Genomic DNA, 23,298 nt, shown 5'->3' on the forward strand with positions numbered 1-23,298 from the left:
CCTGCAGAGAATGACTTAGGGAGACTGGTGGATGAAAAACTGGACGTGAGCCGGCAGTATGCACTTCCAGACCAGAAATTCCACTGAATCCTGGGCTGCATCAGGAGAAATGTGGCCAGCAGGTTGAGGGAGGTGATTCTCCCCCTCCATTCTGCTCGCATGAGACCCCACCTGCAGTACTGCATCCAGCTCTGGGGCCCCAAATATAAGAAGGACATGGCCCTGCTCAAGCAGGTCCAGAGGAGGCCATGAAGATGATCAGGGGGTTGGAACAACTCTCCTGTGAAGAAAGGCTGAGAGAATTGGGGTTGTTCAGCCTGGAGAAGAGCAGGTTTTGGGGAGACCTTATAAAGCCTTTCAATACATGAGGGGGACTTACAAGAAAGATAAAGACTTTTTACCAAGGCCTGTAGTGATAGGACAAGGGGCAATGGTTTTAAACTGAAAGAGGGTAGGTTTAAATTGGATTTAAGGAGGAAATGTTTTTACAGGGGTGGTGAGACACTGGAATATGTTGCCCAGAGAAGCTGTGGATGCCCCCTCCCTGGAAATGTTCAAGGTCAGGTTGGATGGGGCTTTGAGCAACATGATCTAGTGAAGGATGTCCCTGCCCATGGCAAAGGGGTTGGACCATTCTGTGATGATTCTAAACAATACATTTGCAGGGCTGGTGCAGTGGAGGGACTTAGATCACTGCCTGAAGAAGCTGGAAGAATGCAGAGTGTTGCACACAATGGTTGTAGTCCTTGAGGTCATCCATCTGCACCTTCCACAGTCCCACAGGCTTGAACAAACTGAGTATCAAGGTGGATTGAAATGCTACCAAACCAGAATGTCAGGGAAGTAGTCTGTAAGAAGAGCTGATACATTTTATTAGAGCAATGAAATAGTAGGGAAAAATATAACAGTTAAAAAGAACAAAGACAAGTCTTTGACTATGCCTGAAGAGGTATGAAAGCCCCTCCTGGGGCCTGAAAGAAGAGCTAAAGAGGGAACTGGTGTGGTAGCACTTTCAAATCTACATTGCAACAGGGATGGTGAATTAGGCCCATTGCCAGAAGAGCGGGGAGAGAGGACATTTAAACCCGGTCACCGTACTGGGTACAGGTTAAATAACATGTCGTCATTGCGATAGTTTAGACCCATACGGCGCCCTCCCTCGCCCATGTCTCCTTCACATCCCCTCAGAGGTGCCGAGAGCTGGCGGTGGTGGTGTGCCCCGCTTGCTGTGGGGCAGGGGCCTCCCTGAGGAGCCGGGTAGGGCAGTGGAGGGAGGCAGCTGCCGCCGTAGGCCAGGGGGGATTTCTGCTCACAGGATTCATCCCCCAAAGGGCCGGCGTTAGGCCTGAAGGTGTCATGGCCACCCTTTTTCATGGGCAGGATGTGCTGGGTTCTGGGGTGGGCGCAGTGCTGGGGGGAAGGGGCTGCGCAGGGCAGGTCGGCCGCAGGGACGGCAGGGCTGCTGCAAGGCCTCCCGGTGCTGGGCGTCCTCCTGAGGGACGGGCTCCTGCTCCAGGTCAGTGCCTCTCCAGAGTCCCCATCCTCTCCAGCTGCCCTTGGGTATGGTGGCTGCCCAGAGCAGCTGTCCAGCATCAGCTCCCAGGAACTTTTGCTTAAATGTCCCCCGAAATTAGTAGGTAGCATGTAAGCATCCGGCTTGGAAAAAAGCAAAGGCAAAGCCTCCGTCCTCGGCATTGCACCTGTCAGAGACTTGGGAAAGCAAGGCGTGGTTTAATGAAAAACAAGGTGTAGTCTAGCAGCATGAAATAAAAACTGTCCTCTATGAGACCCTCACGAATGCATTCAGTTAATACAGGTAATGAAGCAGACACTGTAGCAGAGCCTCCTTGTAGAGAAGTGCCAGTGGGCTTTAGGGACAAATCAAACAAGGCTCCCAGATCATTGGTCTGGGTTTGTTTCACCAGTTTTTGCCCAAAGCCTGTTTTACACTGAAAGAATTGTTAGACCTCGCATGCACAGCCCTCGGGGTCTGCTGCCAGCATATACCGAAGATGTACCTGAAAATGAAATTATGCTAATACATTTAACACCACAGATTATTTTTTTTATGGAGTTTGGAAAAGCTAAGTATGATTTTTTTAAACTGATTGTTTTGAAGGTATCTTTTCACTACAGGAATATTATGCTTCAGCTTTTCAAGACTCTACTATTTCTAACTGATAAATTTTCCTATCTTTACATTTTTTTTAACCCACAAACAGAAATTTCATTCAGGGAGGGAGCAGCACACAAGAATTATTCTTCTGTGTCTTTTGTTCTGGATATTTCACAACTTCCTTAATTGCTCTAATTATTGGATTATAATTTTGCAAATTTTAATTCCTTTCAGAACACTCATTCTGGGCTATCATTTCTGATGAGTACTTACAGGTCTTTCTTCTTTGTAATTCTGGTTTTGCATCCGTTTAATTATAGTGTTTTTGCTGACTGTCAGAGCAGAAAAGCTCCTTTCAGATGTTCTCCACTCACCATGAGAAGAAATTCCAACAACTTGATGTAGGACCCAGCCCACCTTCAGCTAAAGACCCACTGACACCATAGAGAAAACATTCTGTGTATCACTTGCTCTATTTTGTTCTCATACATTTTTCTGAAGTTCTCCTCCCTGGTCTCTTGTGAGCACATTAAAATTGACTCTTTTCAGAAGAGTTTTGCAGATTCAGCGAGACAGGTTCTGCGTGTCAGATCAGACTCCTGAGTTAGCTGTATCGCAGCTGGTCTTGGCAGAACACAAATATGATGGGTTATTCCGAAGAAAAACCTGCTGGAGAGCCATGAACTTTAAAGCCAGATGAGGGTAAACGGTATCACTCCAACTGCACAGAGTCAGAGCGTCTGAAGAGCAGGCTCTACAATTAGATATTTATGACATCTTTGGTCTGTTCCTACTCCCACACAATTCTCAATGAAAACACCAGAAAGACGTAGAAAGACCAGTAGGCTCAGGTATAAAAGAAAAAAAGCCACGTGGCTCAGTAACATTTGCTAGGTGAGGACTATTTTAGTGTTCATGGGGATAGAATTAAACCACTGATATGAAAAACATTGTTTCTGTATTCGTTAGAAATTTACACAGCAGCTCAGCTGTTTTTTCTTATTCTTGTGTTCCCAGGCACTTGTGTCAAGAGGCCACCAGCAGTCCATCCTGTACTGTCTGACTGTCCCATCCCAAGTCAGTGGGTCTCCATGAGAGTCACTCCTGAGCTCTGGTTTTTAGTATCCTCCTGAGTATTTCCAGCAGAAATAGCAGCTCTTAAATTCATATTCCATCCAAATGAGTTTAACTTCCTCTGTTCACTCTTCTGATCTACTTCTTGAGCTTCTGGATCCCTCTGCTTCCCCATGCTGTCCATTTAAAAAGTTTGTCCCCACCCAGCCCAATTATCCCTTTTGTCTGTAGGTGAAGGGGCACTGGTTACTATCCCAAACACCAGGCTGGGGAGGATGCACCACATTTAGCACAAAACAAACTGCATGTGAAGACCAGTGGTGTACAGTTGCGTGTAACACAGCCTTTGCAAGGAAGGTCACTGGAGACAGCCTCACTGCTCTACCCAGTTCCCTCCATCAGGCATGTGGCAGTCTACACGATCTCTTTAGAGGCTTTCACAAGCGTTTCCACACCCAGCAGAGATGATGTTTTAATATCACTGCTTCTGTAAATCCTTCAAAGCACTGTCTATCTTCAAAGCCCTTCTGGAGACCAGGGAGCTAGCGGGGCACACCAGGCAGAAATGATGCACGTTATCAACCCTGGCAAAACCCAGGAAAGATGAGCAGATGTGGAGGGTGCCTTCATTTTTCTATGGCACCTCCTCCATGTCAGTGGAGGACCTCAAGACACACGTTAATGTGAAGAAAACATGACCTCCTTCTGTCTCTCCAAGGGTGGGGCAGTGCCTCCTGCACCTGAGGTGTCCTCACAGCCCTTGAGGGTCTGCAGGTGGCTGAATCCTGCTCAGGGGCAGCTGCCCTGCAGGAGAGCTTCTCTTTCCCTGATGGGCATTAAGTCTGTGAATAAAATGATCCAGGCCTGCTACTGAAGTAACTGGGTTTTCTTAAGTAAGGGTTGGGGGACTGGAGGAAGAAGGAGTGAGGATTTCTGGATTTGCCTTGTTAATGATAAGTTTGTTTTGTCAAGATACCGTATACAATAGGTATATCATATAGGTAATGTTATATATTGTATTCTACATTAAAATATTATACAGTGTGTTTGTGTGTATGTGTACACACATACACGAATCTTCCTCCTGAGTTCAGTTATTGCCAAAAGTATTTCCCAGTTTTCAAGTGTTCATTTGTTAAAATTTTCTCATGAGGTGGTGCAATCAATACTGTAAGTTAAATCCAATTAAAACCTTCTAATATTCTCCTTCAATGTCAATATTGATTAAACTAAATATCTAATTACTTTATTCCCAGATTTCTTTGTAAATAATTTAATTTCTGGAGCAGCACCAACAAAGAACTTGTGGGAAATTTTTCTAAAGACAACTCTTGCATTTAAAAAAGGAAAGAGCTGGGGCTCTAAAGCTGTGTCCATGCAGCTAAATAAAATTAGGCCAAGGACTGTTGCTGGTAACAGGGATCAAAAGGCATGGCCTGACAGTGTCCATACTACATCCTGGCCTTGGGCGACCTCTGGACCTGAAGTGAAATGATGCAAGGGTTGTGTTGCAGCCCACCAAGCGCTATTTTTTACAGCATCAGCTTGAGATTCTTATTGTCTGTGGCTTGTAGCATGACAGCACATAGGGGCACAGGTAGGTTCAAAGCCAGCTGTGTACAGTGAGGGACCCAAACTTGATGCAGCCTTGTCCAAAATCTTGCCAGGCAATGGTCCCTGGCACATGCTGACCTCTTGACCCTTGCCAGGGCATTTTGTCTGTAAGCACAAGTTAGCTCTGGCCAAATGCATGGTAAGGACCACGTGAATAGTGATGTGACTGAGCCTGCCCTCCAGCCCTGTTTTGTTTACCAGTGTAGATGTAATCCCCTGCTGCCACCAGGCCCAAAGAGGCTCCAGATGGGGGGTGCTGGCAGTGGATGACAGTGCTGAGCAGAGCAGGATTCTCAGGACAGCCCTGCTCCTTCTTGGCCTGATCACAGGGAGACAGAATGCGGAGATGTAAAGCCTGCTCCCACCCAGACCAGAAGCCCAGCTAGACTGCACTGTGCCTTGACCCATGCATCACTAGCCCCACAATTTCATTGATCGATAATAAGTGTTACCTCAATCTCCCGGATTCTTTTTAATCTTGGAGAAGATGGAGAAAAAGCTGTCTGTGCTTTTTGGATTGATCTTCTTGCTTCTGCTTCTAGTTTTGTTTCTGGACGTGGATGGTCATGAGCTCCTTTGGACTTTTGAAAGAAATTATGACATATTAAAGTCAGAAACAACCTTGTTATTAATCTTAAGGGAGCAGAATTTGTAGCACAGGCCAAAACCACACATATGGCCTGACTTAATGCTTTATACTTAATAAGACTTATTTAATATGCGCTCAAGTAACAAACATATCTCAGATGACATGTGATGGGGTACAAATTCTCTGAAATCATAAAACCAGTGCACCACATTTACATGCAGAAGAGACTCCTCACGCTAGAGCCTCTGCTGAAGCCACAAGGTCTTCTGCAGCCTGCAGTGTCTACAGTGTCCCTGCAGACATTTCCATTCTTCTCCCACTTTAGACATGTTTATCAGAACATTATTTCCATTAGTTTCCACAGAGAATTAATTTTATTTAACCTGCACATAAGTAAAAGACTGGAAAACAGGACAGTTCAGTGATTATGGTACTAAACTAGGACTACAGCTCCCAGAAATAGTGCCCATTATTTAAACACTTGCATACACTGGTATCCAAATATCAGTTACATGTAATGCACACATGGCATTTTCCATAGACAGTCGCTTGGGTACAACCATTTCCTGCTCTAAGATAGCCTCATGCTTATGTGTGGTGCCTTGGGGAAGAGGTTGAGATAATATGTCATGTCTGACTTTTTGAGGATTCATTGGTTCCTGTGTACCTGAGGCAAAGTGCTTCAAAATCAGCAGGGTTTTTTTCCAAGAGCTTAAATGAAAAATATGCTGTAGAATCATAGTAGCATAGGCTAATTTAGGTTGGAAGGGACCTCTGGAGGTCTAGCTCAACCTCCTGCTCAGGCAGGACTAACTTCATAGTTAGATTAGGTTGCTTAGGACTTTGCCCACCCATTGTGAAAATTTTTCTCCTTATAGTCATTTGACCTTGTCATATTCAACGATCCTTATTTGTCAGAACAAAAATGTCCTTTATCAATCTTTAAAAACAGTCTTTAAAATTAATTTGCATAATGTAAGGTAATTTTATACCAACCTGAAAAAATATGAATTGGCCTTCATGCCTCCAGAAGTTGGTAACTGGGTAACCACCATGGCCTCGGCAGGAAAGGAGCCGCAGGGGTCCATTGCAGTTTGGACAGCACTTCCCTGGAGCAAAGATGATGGGAAATACTTTCTATACAACACCAGTCAGATGAATCCCATGTGATACAGTGGTTCATTGGTGGTGGATTGCCACTTCTGGTTTGGGGCTCAGAAACTACATTGAGAAAGACTATGCAAAAAACTTTCAAAAGTAAGCAAAAATCAATATAAGCAAATTAATAATTGCCTTTATTCTGTTCCATTCTTAAATATAACAGGCAAAATTTATTTCTGTTATAGTTTTATTATAATTTGTAATTTATTATCATTTAATATCAATTTTAGGTATTTTTAACTTGGCAGTGTCTGAAATGTCATATGTGTTCTTGGGTGATTTTTCTAGAGGACATCATTCTGATTTCAGTGAGTGCTTGAGTAATACCTTTCTTTAGTCAAAGTGTTAATCAGATCCAAAAATCAGTATGTGCTAGCTCTACTGAGCAATCAACAATTGTTTGGAATCATCTTGTTAAAAATGTGTGTGCAGCTCATGTTCTCTATTTGCTTTGTCTTGCTTCAGTGACATGACTATGAGGCCTATTTTTCAGTCATAATAGTTTATGAGCAACTTCTTTCCCGAAAGACTTGCTTCCTGAGTTACTCTTGGGCCCATGCAATAATGAAGTCAACAGTCAGGTCAGCAGGAACAGGACAGCAGGAAGCTGCCTGCACTGCACAGCTTTCTCAGTAGCATCACTCATGGACCTGAGAAGGCTGGGAATCAATCTCTAACCATCAGAAATATAGATAAAAAAAGAAAAAAAAACCCCAAACAACAAACAAACAAGCAAACAACTCCTCCCCCAACAGTAAGAGAAATGTAAAATGCATTGTTCCAAAATCAAGAGTTGCACTGGAATATAAGAAACGGCAGTGGGAAGGTTGGATAATCCAAAGGATATTCTCTACTTTGATTTCTTTTATGTTGTGTTCACTTATGAACTGCCGTACAATGAACAGCCATGCTCATACTCACGCTGTTGTTTTTGCCTAGCTTTATCACATATGGCTGGTCTTAAGTAGATCTTCCTCCCATCCAAGGTCGAGCAGTTGTTGCCACAGACCACCACCCCAAGGCAGGACTTTTTTAAGATGCGAGAGTTGTGGTTGTTGGTGTTTCTCATTGCCCAGCTGCTGTGGTGCCTCTGAGCATTTTTATCCTCTGAGCTGTAGATATGTTTTACATAAGAATCTGGCCATTCTTGAAACCAGTCTATCTGTCTTATGTCCTGTGGAGAGACCAAAGCAAGCCACGTTTTAGGCTGGGGAAGAGAAAAACTTGTGCAAGAGCCCAGCAGACCTGGTCCTCTGCTGGGTGTCCTCTAGCCTGGGTAACTCCAGCACCCCAGCAGGTGATGGTGGTTGGCAGGAGGGAGCAGTGGAGAGAAGGCAGAAAAACCACAGCTCCCCATGGCTGTTCAAGCCCCAAAGCATCAGGAAAGCCTGGCCGGGAGGCTGTTCTCACTCACCCATGGGTCCGGCTCAGTGTAGGACCTTCCCAGGAGAGGGAGGTAGGGTGCCTGATGTAAAACAGCAGACACTTTTCCTTTAGGCAGCAGTCACTGACTAACTTCTGTTAGCTTTCATGTCAGAGATCCTGCTTTGCCTTTCAGGCTGTTCACAGCAGCATTGCACTGAATCATTTGGCTTGATTTGGCTCAACTCTCTGGAAAAAGGGCAAATACTGAATCAGACTGAGACTATGCCCACATTTGTAGGTCTTTACTTCTGGACTTTGGTTCATTAGGCTTAATTGCCATGAAAGACTTCCATGGTGATTTTTCTGAAGTCCAAAACAAAGAAACCTAACATCCTAGTCAGGCTTTATTTTCACTGCTACGGGCTAAGCAAAAAAACTCCAATGAAAACACTGTAAGGAACAATAAAAATAAATCTCAATGGAAAAAAAAACAAAGGACCAAACACACATCACCTCAGTGGGTACAGTCAACACAGTAAAATGCGGCAAGCTGTAAAGCACCTAACATACCTGCTGATGGTTTTGAGGGAAAAGGTCTTGTAGGGGTACAAAAACTTAGTAGGAATTTCCTTGAAATTGCTGTTCCCAACCACTAAGAGCTATTACAGCAGCAAGAACATCAGCTGAGAAGAGAAAAACTCCTGTGCTCCCCCAGGAGCTATTGGATAGCATAGGGAAGGGTGTGGAGGAAGCCTGCAGGCTGAAATGCAGGTGAAGGTGACCTTGGGGTGGAGGGCAGGGAAGGAGGCAGCCTGGGACATGGAGGCTTTGGGCAAACAGCGGTGGAATAGCAGGGAAGAGACTGGGATCAGGTAAGAAGACAGGATTGGGAAGTGAAAGGCAGAGCTGTTCGCTGAAGGAGGAATCTGACACAAATATGCTGAGGTGAGGGACAGAGATGACTTTGGCGTGCAGGGTGCTGTGGGCTTTCAGTGGAGAGCATGGTTGAAATTTTTTGATAAGAGGACTTGGAAAGGACTGAGGGAGGGAAAGATCACTATTCTGCCCCTCATCAAATATAAGCAAACTCTTCCTTGGTGCTCATGAAAGGAGTGTTGCCTCCATGTGGAAAGCCAGCCTGCTTGACTGGAGCCTGATCTTCAAAAGAAAGTCCTGGACATCTCTAATTGAGCACCCACAGCAGGAGATCATTTTTTTTCCCTGCTTTTTCTGCACCTCATCGGCCAGTGGACTAGAAAGGTAACAAATCTGCAGCTTTGCTATTTTTCATTATCAGCAGCTCTTTCAATAATATGTTTAAGGAAAAATACATGGAAACTTCAACATTTGCTCAATATTTTCTAGCTTTTCAATAAAACACTGTCCCATACCTCGAGGTGGCAAAGAGAATAAAGTCAATGAGGCATAGATGACTGAGAAAGCATTTAAAATCAGTGGAGAATTGGAGGTGACTGGTCAGAACTGGATAAATTTCTAAGACAGAGACACATACCTGGGGAAGCTTGATGTCATTGATATCCCAACTCATAACTTCTCCATGCCGGGAAGCAGAGTCCTCCTGCTCTGTAACAACATCATCTGCACCTTTCAGCATTTTTTAATTCCTTCCCAAAGTTACCGAGAAAGTTTCTTCTGGCTGCTTTTGAAGTTGACTGGCTGTCAGCACTCTCAAGCAGTTTACAACCAGGAAGCTGTTTCCTGAAGCTAAATGATAGAGAGGCTGCTCATTAAAGATAAAAATCAGTGTTCTTCTGCCAGAAAAACTTGTTCCATTAAAAGTTTTGCAAGCCAGCAATGCAGTGGAAAATATAGCTTAGAGATAGCCTGTGATGTTACAGAGGCATCGTTAATAGCAAGCAAATCGTGCCTTTGTCATCTGTTTTGTTTTGCTTGGTCTCCTCTCATACCAAGTTTACAGTCATGTAACTCTGCTTGCAGGCTCTTTGTACATCTGATCAGACTCTGTCTCATTATTTCCAGAGCCAAACTGATTGAACAGCTCAGTGGCTGCTAAGGGCTCCTTGAGTTCCTGCTTATCCATTAGATATTTCACACGCTGCACATGACAAAGGTGAGAAACAAGAGGGGACTGCTACATCATTTCAGATGAAATGGCGCTCAACCATTTCAAATATCGTTGGCATCTCTGAGAGCTTACCAATCGCATCAGGGAAGTGTAGAAGAGGGAGTTGGGCTACCTACATTTTCCTATCTCAACAGCAGACTGAAGTAGAAAAAACCACCAAGGTACATTTGTTAAAACCAACAGTTTTTGCCTAAAATCTTGTAAAGCAAGTAATTGCTCTACTCTGAATTTCAGTACCAACCAAGCTTAACACCATATCCTCAGGGATCCTACACATGAAAAAAAAGTTTTGGGGTTTGTTTCCTTTGACAAGGAGAGAAAAGGTGAATCAGAAAATGAACAAGCTAGTTTCCTCTTTCTGGAAACTGGGAAAGGTTCAATGGTTTTGGGAAGGTCACTGTAATTTATGCCAATTTTTTTAAAAAAAAATTGTTAAAGACTTTATTGTTAAAGGTTTTTTAAAGACTACTGAGTAGTGGGAGAAGTAAAATCTAATCTATGTGATTCTATTTCATAGACTTTATTAAGCATATTTTATTGTTATTTCTGGCTCTGCATATGCATGGCCCTTGGAAAGTGACTTAGCCTTCATGTCCTTAGTTTACCCATTTATAAAATACCTGTGATCTTAAGTCCTCATGTTATATTATCACCTCTAAAGCAAGAGTTTGTGGATATCTGCAGAGCACTTCAGACATTTGGCTGTATGGTGCTCTGGCAGCACAGTCAGAGCCCCACTGCCCCACTTCATGGCTCAGACTGTGGCGGTGGGGGAGAAAGAAGGCTATGGCAGAGCATCCCCCATGGAAAAAGACCCCACAGAAGGAAGCCTGGTAGTCAGCACCAATGCGCTCAGGAATTTGAACTGAGGCTTGTTCCTGGAGGGCGACTAACCTGTTACAGGTTCAAATAAGATGTTAGACTGGAGGAGAAGGGAACATCACTGCTCAGAAATACAAGCAGCTGTAAGAAATACCAGGTCTTCATATATTTTCATATTGCACAGCAATGAAGGTGGAGATAGTAAAGTCAGGACAAACAAAATGTGAGCTGCATTGGAAAACTGAGTTGAATTTACAAAACAAATGTCTCTTGACTATTGTGTGCTCTAAAACATGAAATGATTTATTATATAATTCAAAATGATAGTCTCAATGCTTTTAAAATTTCTTTTCAAAATGAGATGGCTTAGAAATTGATTTTTAATTTCCTTCTTATTAGAGAAAATTGAATAGTTCTTCCTTTATGTTATATTGATAGAAATAAACCAATAATTAAATATTACCTTAACGTTTAATGAAAGACACAGATAATTTCAAAATAATACACACAAAAAAATGAAGTTACAGAGAATCATACATATTTATCTACTTTCAGGCAAAGGCTGAAATAGTAGCAAAACCTGTGAACAATAATTAAGGATGATGTGGCATATTAAATTTCTGATTGTTATTTGTGTAGCTTTAATTATTACTAAAGTGTAGCAGCTTTGTAAGTTGTAAGTTTTGAAATACTTTTTCTCCCTCTCCTCTCCTCTCCTCTCCTCTCCTCTCCTCTCCTCTCCTCTCCTCTCCTCTCCTCTCCTCTCCTCTCCTCTCCTCTCCTCTCCTCTCCTCTCCTCTCCTCTCCTCTCCTCTCCTCTCCTCTCCTCTCCTCTCCTCTCCTCTCCTCTCCTCTCCTCTCCTCTCCTCTCCTCTCCTCTCCTCTCCTCTCCTCTCCTCTCCTCTCCTCTCCTCTCCTCTCCTCTCCTCTCCTCTCCTCTCCTCTCCTCTCCTCTCCTCTCCTCCAGCAGAACAAACTGTTCTGCTCCCCTTAGAAAAAAAGTGAAAATTTAGATGTCAACACTGAGTCATTTTGATCTGGAAAAATACATGTAATAAAAATTGCAATTATTATATTAAGAAGCAACAATGTAAATAGCACCTCTTTTGATGCTGGAATGTGGTGCAATTCATTGTGCTCGAAACCCAGTGAAAGTAATCTAGTTCTTCTGTCCTTTGGTTTATTTTTGGTTTTTTATTCCTTGTAAATGCTCATCGATACAGAAAGTAAAGAGTAAGGTGTAGCAAAGTTCTGGTTTTGGTCCAATGTTTAATGTATCTGTTGATGATCTGGAAGTGAAGAAAACAGAAAGGGAGAAAAATATTCACAGATTACAAAAATGTATCTGAATTAATCCTTTAGAAGGATTTACTTATATTTCACCCTGACAAGATAATTCATGTTTAGAAGGGTAATATTTAAAGTATTTATCTTATAGAATTGCTCTCCATTAACTACATTAAGTGAGTGAGGGATTTACATGGGCAGTTCCTCGAGCACAAGGTGTCAGATAAAAAGTGACCAAGTTGTTGGAATACAGAAAGACTGCAGTGAAGACCCATACAATAAACTACGGTATTACCAATTCACAGACCATCATTCATTTTTCACTTACAATACTGTGCAAAAAGACCAGTCTTTCCCAGAAAGAGAAAGGCCTCAGGGCACAGGAAATCCATAAAAACCGGGGTTGTTCACTCTAGAAGAGACATAGAAACAAGGGCACGATAAAAAAAAGAGAAAGCAGGGGGTGCTTCTCATTTAACTGCCTAAGAGCCCAGAGTGGAAACAACTGGCAAATTCAGAAGTGAGGCAAAGAAATGCATTTTTCATTCACTATCTAATTAGTATCCGTTTGTCTAATGAAAGCTATTTTCTCTCCTTACAAGCCTTGTCCCGCTTATTTCTTTAAACTTGTGCTGCAGCATTACTGCTAGTATTGCTGTAGCATGCCATGAAGGTTGAACACTAGGCAAGACTGAAAAAGAGATCAAAAACATAGGAAAGAAATAGTATTTGAATATCTGCTATTTAATACTTATATCTGTGTAACATCTGAAATATAATACATTTAGAAAGGGATATTAAACCTCCTATTTTATGACTTATGGAAATTTTTAATTAGCAAGGATTAGGAAGATTTCTTCTATTTTCCTTAGAAGTACTTGGTGTTGACCACTTAGGAAAAGGATTAAGAATTTTTAAAAGTTATTATGTAAATTACCAATTTACATGAGCCTACAGGTTATATTAATTCAATATAATCTGCAAGCTCTTATTTGGAAGGACAATCTTGCAGACCGTAACCACAGACAAGTGTCAGGAGTTCTTCAGCAGTCATCTAGGACAAGAGATCAAGGACTGGAAAAAGCCCTGGAGCCCTAAAAGTCTTCTTGCATTCAGGCTCACTCTGGAGAGGGCTGTGCAACCCTGCAGAGCAGCACGTAAGGAAAGCAGCTGTTGCTGCAGAGTTTGCCCACCACTATCTTTGGCTGTCAGGCTCTGCTGAAGGACAGCAGGAACATGTGGATGTAGGCTATTACAGAGCAGTCACCAGATCAGGCTCCTTTCTCGTATTGGTTTACCATCACACGAAGAAGATGCTTTTGTGAGTGTTTCCATCAGCCTTCCTTTTTTCTCTCTTTGGTGTCATCTTTCAGCAATTACAACCTTTAACTAATCTCAGGTGCAGTTGGTGGCCCTTTACATGGGCTGAGTTACCTGTCCTGCCAACAGCATGTTTCACTATCTCCCATGGCTGCCTTTGTGCCTTGCCTTCAAGTGCATGATTTTCCCTGATGCTGCAAGGTTTTCCCTGCTGATGGGAGATTTCCTGCCCCTCCTCCACTGCAGGCATCAGCCTTTGCACACCTCTCATCCTTTTTCAGTCCCCCTTTTATTACTGCAAGGTTTCATGGTGCTGCACCACAGGAACCAAGGAACATGTATGGTTGGATGAAAACTGTATTATACCAAGGTGCTACTGATACTCCTTGTGGAATAGTTCTCTGGATTAGCCTGATGATTTTTTTACTTTTTTCAAATACATTCTGTAGACTTAAAAATAACAATTTTATCTTTCAGTTCAGCCTTGCTCTTTGATCAACAGTGGCAACAGGATGAAGTAATATGATTAAACTCTCAGACACGGAGCATAAACTCACCACAAATAGACATGTCATTTGTAATGAGAAGACAGTTTTGGCCTGTGCAAAAGCGCACTGGGGATGCTGCTCATTCTTTGGAGACAAGCTTTTCTTCCCAGATGGCCCTGACATATCCTCAATTTCACTACCTCTATATGCAACATCATTTGAAATGCTTATGCTGTCTTCACTGTTCCAAAAGTATCCAAAGTATCCAAAAGTGAAAGATTCTCCCCTGTGGTCTGGCTCTTTGAAAGAAAGATGGACATATTTTGAGATGGAAGAATTTTTACATCCTTAGTTGGTTTTGTTTATCCTTTGTTTCTCTTTAATTCTTTTATTGAAACTGGTCTTGTTAATGCCCTCAATATCAGAACCGGCTGATTGCCTCATATTTTTGTTCAGTTACTATATTGCTGAATTCTGAACTGCCCCAGATAAGAAGTCAGTTTTAGGTGGTGTAGCTCTTCTAGCTTTGCTGCTTCACTCACATTCATTGAACATTTCTAAATTTTTTTTTTATTTGAAAGCTTAATTTCCTACCCCTGTCCAGACATCCTCTTTCTAGAAGTGCTGTCTGAAATGACATATTCTGCAGGGTTCTCTGATGGTTACATCATATAAGACAGAAACATCTACACCATAGATTATAAACCAGACAGATTAGCCTCAACACTGATGAATGTCTTGGACTCTTCTTTTGTCAGACTACAAATATGTAGTTTGCATCACTTTTGCCCTCATAGGGTTAGGTCACTACTCAGTACAGATTCTCAGGGTGGCTTTGTCAGACCGCTTGGGAAGTACCATGTATTGTCTGCCTGTTTTGCACAGAACAGAGATGAACACGCAGACAGATGTAGCTGTGGACATGATTTGCCAGAGTCTCTGCCACATGAGCTTCATGTTCACACACTTGTATCATATACAATAAAGATCTCTGCCTCTGCCAAGCCTCTCAGTCCCTCTTCTTGGGGAAGCTGATATTTGTCCACTTGTAGGTTAGCTCCCAAGCAGTGTTCTCAGCTGATAGCCTGGTAGTTGTATGACTTACTATTGAACAGAATAGTATGTATAAACTATGAAGACTTTTCTTTTTTTTTTTTTTTTTTTTTTTGCACCCAGGGCAGTGTTTTAGCATCAAATGCTAGGAACATATATTTTTCTGCCGCATTAAGAACATAGCTCCAACTGAAAGGTTTGGGGCCTGAGCTCTTTTTAATCATCTGTTTGGGATGCTTTGAGTGTATGCAAATAGATGTTTCATTTTATTTCTCGGTAGCTCTTTATTAAAGCTGTGAGATCTAATGCTTTGGCAGTAAAGTCTAGCTTTCTATTCACTTTATTTAAGTCTTTATTTTTTTCTCTTAACAAATCAGACACTCTGTAAAGCATGTGATGTTCTAGACATAGGAATTTACTTCCTGGAGTAAAATTCATGGTAGCTATTCCACAGCTATTCCACAGATGCAAAACCATCATGGTAATATCATAACAGCATTAATATTGGGATGCTGTGGTGGACTCAGGTGTTGATAAAATTTTGGTTTAACTTGTGCATCTTGCTGACTGTATAAACTATCTTTCCTGGGTTTTTTGTTTTGTTTTGTTTCACTAAGAACAAAAATTCACATGCTTTAGCTGAAATCACTGGCTTCTATGGATTACCTAAAATTTTAGCTGGAATGCTTTTTGTGGGTCTTACGCTTAAAAATTCAAGTATCTTAGTGGCAGTATTATAATGTAATATAAAAATTACTTTAGTTTATGGCCATTCTGCTTTCTTATTTTGCTAGTTTTCAAAGCCTAGTGCATTCACGCATGTCGTCTCTTGATCTGACACTTGATTTCTCATCTTGCTTTTGCATCTGGTGCAAATACATCTAATTTTGTTGTTCTGCCTGGCATGAACATCACATGCATGCAAAATCTCATCTCATGGATTGACACTTGCTTATTGAACATGGTGCTTTTCTCTTCCTTGCAATTCTGTAATTTTCCCTTTTGTGATTTAAAGAATGTCTAATTGCTAAATGAGTTGTCTTTCATGTCCATCTGCTTCAGAACAGGAATTTGGTATGTCGCTATGATTATTGTTTTCCTTGTTCCCTCTCTGTTGTTGCAATATACATTCTAATTTTCATGTTTTAGGAACTGAGTAATTTCTGGTATGTCTGACAGCACTCTCTGCTTTTCTCCAGGGTCAGGTGGAGTATCATATCTACTGAATCCATCCTCAGCTGCAGGTAATTCCAAAATAAATTCCTATCAGTTAATCATGCCCCAACTTCAGAACAGCCACTGTTCCTGGTATAATCAGCTGCTGTCATGATCCTATATGCACACTGTGTTCCCCTTTCTACAGCCTATATTCTCTCACAGATTCAAGTGTTCAGATATAATTAGAAAGCTTTAAATAATTTGGTCTGTTATACATTCAAGAATGAGAGGAACTTTTCCATTGTCTGGGCAACTGAAAGGAGCACCTTGTGAGAGAAACTGAATCTCATTCTGGTTGCTTGCTTTGCAACAGGACATAGCTTTCTTTACTCCTGAGAAAACATAGCTACTCTTCCAATTGGGCTGGGCGCAGTGTCCAAAGGATCTATGGAATTTATAACAGTGACACAAGATCAGGTCTTTTTCAGTTTTGGGAGTGCCAGTTTACACTTGATTATTTGATTCCAGGTCCTACTGCTGTTGCTCTTAGGAGAGAGGAATCCCACCAATAAGCCTAGGCTTGGCAGTCTGGTGCAGCTTCCCAAGATGGTTTCTGTCACCCCTTGGAACCCCTCAGCTCCCTCCATGCCATTGGCCTCATCTGATCCAACACAACAAAAGCTGCTCTGATAACCCCTATTCAAACATTTTCTCCTTGGCCTTCTTATCAGTCCCCAGCATGTATTTCTGTAGATCCCCAACAAAACTCAGTGAAGGCCAGCTGCACTTCTGCCTTATGGGAACTGGAAACAAGCCAAACCCAGACAGATATGTCCACCTGCATGGCCAGTCCCTGCCTGTACTGATGAGGTGGTAATTATTGCCTCTTTCTTTGTCAAAATTATGACCAACATGCTCTTTTCTTATTCAATGTCCATCTGTCACATTTGTGCATTTCTAAGCTTATCTCTTTCTCAAGACTGGCTTGGAAAAAATCTACCTTCTTCTGAGTTTTGCCTGTCCTTGCTATTGTATCTCCGACAGGAGCAGGGTGCACTGTTGCATTTCTCAGGCTTTTGAGCTGGTGTCTGACACCCACAATAGCCCCATGGGCAGGAGGACACCCACAGGTTTGCTTTCCTCTACAAAAGGCCTGTGCATGCTCCCTGTATTTTCTCCAATGCAAGACAACACCTTGTTCTCTAAAAATCCAGTGGACTTTACTGCAACTGAAGTCCTCACGTGCTAACAGATGAATTTCCTGAAAGTGATGACTGCAGCGTTGTTCCCCATGTCACATCCCTTGGCTCTCTTTCTTTCTCCACTCATACTCCCCAGCTAACTGGAGAGTGCACAATACAGTATCTACAATACCTACAGCTTTTCCAAATTGTTTCGCCTTATATAATAATAGACAGTAAAACTAGTGGCCGAGGATGCTTGGTTTGTTCTTTAGCTCTGAGGCTGACCTACCCTATTTTGCCTCGATTGAGTCATGTTAGCAGAATGACTGACTACCTTGCAAGCACTCATGCAACCTGAACCCCAGGCTCACTGAAAGCTGGGTATGTGTCTATAAAGCAGTGTAGTTAGTTAGATACTGAAAGCTGTACAGGTGCACTACCAAGTTGCTCTGCCAAGGTTACTTAGCTCTGCTGGCTGTAGTTCTTCTGTCTTGCACTACATTGTGACATGGAGAATTTTTTTCTGCCTTTCCACTCAGTTTGATGGATGTCAGACCAGCCTTGCTGTAAAAGTCTGTCCACACGAGTGGCATAGTATTGCAGGTTGTTCTGAGTTTGCTCTGAACAAACCACTGCCCTCTCGGAAGATGGACCCTGCATTTGGAGCTAAACACAGTACAGTTTTCAGCATATCTAATAACATGGTGCAGCAATTTTCTGGTAATCTGATGACATGCTCCAGTGATTGCCTACATATCTGCTATCACACTGCAACACAAACTGCAGTGGGAGTTTAATAAGTATCACTGGGTTTTCTTACATCTCATGCTCCTATCAGCACAGAAGGACAAGCCTGTCTTCTGTTTTCTCTGCATTTCACTTGTCCATTTGTCCTTCATGAAGATGAATCCCCACATCTTTTTCTGCATAGGCTGTTACTCAACTAAAGTCTCTGGACTTGTAGCTGTGACAGCAGCGAGGGAGGGCACCATGTAGCACGGTCCTGGTCAAGATCTAGGAACCTTGTTGTCAGCACTGACACAGAAAATCAGAGATCAAGGACAGAAAGTATGGCATGGTGTGGACTGAACAAACAAAAGTTGTCATTGACTGTCCTGAAACCCCAGACCTTGACCCCTCTGTGGGGCCACCAGGAGCAGGAAGACAATGAATGAGTGACAGCAGACAGGGAAACCTGTGCGTTTGGGCAGAAGCCTGCAGGGACACCCACAGCTTGTGTTCGGCAGGAACTCCTGCTAACCATGTGGTGTTACTTACACGTCTTAACCTTATGGACACAGTGTACCTGTGGTACTGTACAGCTCGCTCCAAAGCACTAAGACCAAAATGATTTTACTGCTACTTTCTGAATTATCTTTCTTCTAGCTGCATTTTAGCTATTTGCTTCTTTGGGGATAGTCTAATTTTGTGGCAAAAATACCTTTTTGTTGTTGTTGATACACAAGTGAAAATTGCTTTTAACACACCCCTCCCCCCATTCCCAAATAACTTCAAGGCTGCTAAGCAGAAATTCTTGCAAAATGAGAAAGACAAATAAAGTCAGCATGTTCTTGCCTATTCCTTCCACAGCATGTGCATGACTCCAATTCACCTTGAAAAAGGCAACAAATTGATCTGAAAAGCTCCATATGAGGAATTACATCTTCAGGAGTGCTGAGAAGATAGTGGTGTCCTAGTGCCTCTAACTGGCAGCAGTTTTCATACCTTCTTGAAAAGCACACTGCCTGCACTCTGGCAAGACACAAATTCCCACTAACCACTAACCAGGTGAGCCCTTACTCCTTTCCACATGGATCGACTACGGTTTAGTCCTCTGGCTTTGCAAGTGATGGTTTCCATTCTTAGCTGCTGTTTGCCCACTTCATTTTGCTGATCCTCCTCCTCATTTAAAATGTAAAATACTTTAAACATCTATGTTTTAAATAGGTACAAGCAAGAGATGCTCTTATAAATTCCCTTGCACATAAAGATGATATCTTCTAATCTTGCTGCTACAGTGCATATATGGGGCACACAAGATTTCTAATACATATTGTCCCTTAAGGCAGTCAAATCACTGAAATTAATTGTTAGAAGTTTTTGTACAGAAAAAAAGCAACATCAAGAAAAGGGGCAATACTGCCTACTGGCATTAAGACCTGGTCCTGCAGCTTTTCTGTGGGACCTGTGGAAAGTGGTGATTAGGATTGAATATCAGGCCTTTAGTGAGTAACCATCCCAGAGGTGGAGACTGTTGTTGTCAGGCAACAGCTGAGCTCACCAAGGCTTTTTTTTTAAGCCATAAAACTCACTTATTTGTATATAAAGAACTTGTGCAGAGGGACTTCTCAGCTATGACTATAGCAATCACTACAACATCTATTAGACACATAACAGTGAAAAAAAAAAAAAAGGGCAGAAATATTAAACTACTTGGGATGCAAATTTTAAGTGGTTATTCACTCAGGGAAAGCTGCCTCTTTCACTTCCATTCAGCAAACTCTTCAAAAGGAAAAAAATGTTGAATCAGTCATCTTGTTCAGAGCAAACATCTTCTTAGGGACAATAATCAAATAAATGGCTGGATTTGGGATAAACATCTACTAAGATCATACCCACCATGTTATGCAACAGGAAGGGAAAACAGAGGTCAAGACAGGAAAGAGCTTCGTGCAGGTGCAGGATGCACAATATGCCCTTACACATTGCTCTGGTTCATCTTCTGTCACTGTCTTTGACAACCTATGGACAAAGTTCACAAGGTAAAATGACTTCCAACCACCTTCAAACCCTTTCTTGGCTAAACAGGTCCAGTAAGCACCTCCAGTTAAAATGCTGTAGGACAGTCAGCTGCCGGTTTGTTTTCCTGCTTCCCTTTCTTCCTTGATACTGGCTCTTTGTTAGCATGCAAACCAGAGCTTTGTCATAGTCTACAGACAGCAGAAGACTTGGCCTGACTTTCAGGATCTTGAGAAATCAGCAGTTTCCACACGGATGGCACGGAGGGCCCCACAGTGCTGCAGATGCTCCAGCATAACCTCAGGAATCTCCATCTCACCTGAACTGTGCATAGGGCAAATTCCCATTTGAATCAGGTGGGAGCAGAATACAGCAATTCCTAAGCACAAGTTTGAAAGGGACATTTATAAGGTGCTCAAGTTGTTCTGGGGGCAGACATTATTTTCTTGTTCTGGGTATTACTAGCTCCCGTGTCATGTGATATGCCTTCATATTTAGCACAGCTGCATGAAGTTTTAAAAATGTTCCAGAATTGTAAAAGTTGGGCGTAACAAACTTGGAAAGTCACCTAAACCCACTGCTAGGCTGATTTGCTTCTTTCTGCCCCAAGCTGTATGCAGTTTGTGCCCAAATGCCCAATGTTTTTCCAGTTTTGCTTTAGGATGGATTTTTTTTTTTTTTAGGGGAAAGTGTTCTGTGGTGACCTTAAGAAATGGACACCTATGTTATGAAAGATCTCAAAAATTACATTGGATTACACTACACACTTAAAATATGCTTTATACTTTTTAGTGGTAATTAAGTACCAACCCCAAAATTATTTGAAAATCTCAAGAACAACCTGCCATGTGTTTTCAGAGAGGTGAAATGAGCTGTGCATGCTGAGATCATTAACAAGACCAAGAAAAGATGTATTCGGTGCAGTTTCCCATCTATTAGATTACTCTGCCTATCCAGCAGTCTCCAGAGAGAGCCTCTGGCTGCTTCTTAAGGTCACTGAATCATTTCACTACAACAAATGATCTCGCTAGCTGGAAATGTTGGAGAGGCTCCCTGCGCCTCAGCGTTGATGTATCAGTGAGTCACTTTAATCCTTGCACTCATGGGTGAGAACGCGCCGCACCCAACCTGCCCGCTTCCCCGTCCATTTTGTTCTTTTTGTCTTCTTTTATGTTCTTTTCCTTTCCTAACAGCATTAAACTGACAGAGATCTGTGTATTTTACAGTCTGTGGACAGAATGAGATTAGAGATCAGAATAAATAAAAAAAAAAAGCAAAACCCCACCAGGCATGATTCAGCCTCCCTGCTTTGGGAGTTTTTGGCTTTGCCACTTGCAGGAAAGAGTCAGCAGTGTTCCTGTGGGGCCCTAACAGAGCAGGAGGACAAAGTGTCCTGGGGCATAAACAAGGCTGTCTTCCACACTGCTTGAAGCTTGGAGACAGCAAGTATCGACAGTCAGTACATTGAAAGGCATGCCAGTGTAAGAGTAGATGAGACACATGGTTTGGCACACCATGTAATCAGTAACAGAAGGAATAGTAGGTCACATCAGCCACAACTCTGTCAGGGAGGGCAGCGACACCTCCAAGCTGCGATCCAGCAGAGCATGGATGAAGAAGACCAATGTATCTTTGATAAATGCCCTTATTTCCCTTGATAGGAGACAGCAGGCTGTTCCCTTGGTGAAACAAATTCTAAAAACATCACCTGCAAGTGCTTGGTAACATTTTCTCTCCTTACCCCCAAGTGTGCAAGACATTTCTCTTCCAGTTTTGTTTTCTATTTCATCTTTATAACTTGCCTTTCTTTAAAGTTCAGTTCCCTATTTGACTGAATCCCTGTGGAAGATAAGTACAAGTGAGCAGCACTCCGTTACTAATAGAGTAGTTCGGTAGCACTGGTTACAGACCAGGCTATTGTCACTTTTTTCTTCTGTGCATTATAGCACAGGTGAGCTTTGATGCAGTCCTTGGGAGGCAAAGTGGCTTTGAGTGGGGAAGTGTTTCCTTACTTGTAGGAAGTAGAGTGCAGAAAAGGATCAAAGGAATAAATGGATTAAGTACAACCTGAATCTTTGGTAAAATGTTAAGACAGCTGAACAGAGACAGGACAAAGAGTAAAGGACTTAGGAAGTGAGGGTGAATTTTTCTAGCAAACAGGTATTAACAAATATGGAACATACAACATGTCAAAATGAACATGGGACTGCTTGTCCAAGACAATGTTTTATTTATTTGTTTACTTACTGTTTAATTAGACAGAGGAAAACAAAGTTAATTTAGCAATGACTGTGCAAGAAACGTGGAAGCCTGAGTTGGTGGAGCCTGATGTAAACAAAAGACATAAACAAAACACTTGAAACAGATGGGTGCAAAGCATGAGTTATGACCATCACATTTTCTTGATAGCATCTTTTCTGAGCTCTAGCGAAAAGGTAAAAGCTATGCTGTGTCTGGTGGGGAAGATCCAGGGCAGAATCCCAAAAACTACAGAACACCCGCTTAGGCTAGTAAAAATCAAGCTAAGTTTCAGGTATTTTGAAAATTGTAATTTAGCCCTCCTGGACTGTATTCAGCAGAAACATCTGTGAAGAGAAGGTCTAGCTCTGGAGGAGAGTGGTTCTGGAGCAGGACAGCCCATGAGGCATTAACTACAGAGGAAAGAGAAGCAGGAACCCTTTGGTGCCAACCTTTGCGTTTCAGCACTGCTCAGTTGGGGCAGTGGGGGGAGGACAGGAACAAGGTTGTGCTATTTGTCCTATTATTGCAAAGCTCTTTTTTAAAAGTTCAGGTTTCAAATTATTTGTTTTAGGGTGACATTTGCTTTCTTCTCTTAGTCACTCTTAGAGTTCATCTATGCAAAGTTTATACGCTACAACCTTGTCACCGGCTTTCCACTGCAGCAACTCCTGTGCAGACATGCTTGGCTTGGGCTGAGTCCAAGATACCTCACTCCACTTTTCTGAAGGAGTGAAACTATTGTCATTGCTTCCCCCTATAAACAAGATCTCAGTTATCTGTCTTCTCTTGCTCTCTGCACTGCCACAATCACAGAATAATTTGGGTTAGAGGGGGCCCTCTGGAGATCACCCAGCTCAAAGCAAGGCTAACTTCAAAGTTACAGCAGGCTGCTCAGGGCCTGACCAGTTGAAATTTGAACATCTCCAAGGATGGAGATCCCACAGCCTCTCTGGGAAGCATGTGCAAGTCTTTGACCACTC

The 23,298-nt window shown here is 42.4% G+C and overlaps 1 protein-coding gene across 1 annotated transcript; it reads right to left on the reverse strand.

Moving 5' to 3' along the window:
- Positions 1–1,184: 1,184 nt before the first annotated feature.
- Positions 1,185–9,534, reverse strand: GCM1 (glial cells missing transcription factor 1). Its single transcript, XM_074864713.1, has 6 exons — positions 9,433–9,534; positions 7,476–7,728; positions 6,390–6,502; positions 5,257–5,385; positions 1,380–1,710; positions 1,185–1,207 (listed from the first exon to the last, which is right to left on the reverse strand). Exons 1-6 carry the CDS (start codon positions 9,532–9,534, stop codon positions 1,185–1,187), a joined length of 951 nt encoding a protein of 316 aa, XP_074720814.1.
- Positions 9,535–23,298: the final 13,764 nt, after the last annotated feature.

This window comes from Strix uralensis, chromosome 3, assembly GCF_047716275.1.
Source record: "Strix uralensis isolate ZFMK-TIS-50842 chromosome 3, bStrUra1, whole genome shotgun sequence".
Lineage (NCBI taxonomy): Eukaryota > Metazoa > Chordata > Aves > Strigiformes > Strigidae > Strix > Strix uralensis.

Excerpts from the sequence above, each read along its gene's own strand:
- GCM1 (XM_074864713.1), bottom strand. The coding sequence starts at position 9,534 with ATGCTGAAAGGTGCAGATGATGTTGTTACAGAGCAGGAGGACTCTGCT. Across the intron at positions 6,503-7,475 it reads AGCTAGGCAAAAACAACAGC|GGAAGTGCTGTCCAAACTGC; the intron begins GTGAGTATGAGC and ends TCTTTGCTCCAG. Across the intron at positions 1,208-1,379 it reads CCCCAGAACCCAGCACATCC|CCGCCAGCTCTCGGCACCTC; the intron begins TGCCCATGAAAA and ends GGCACACCACCA.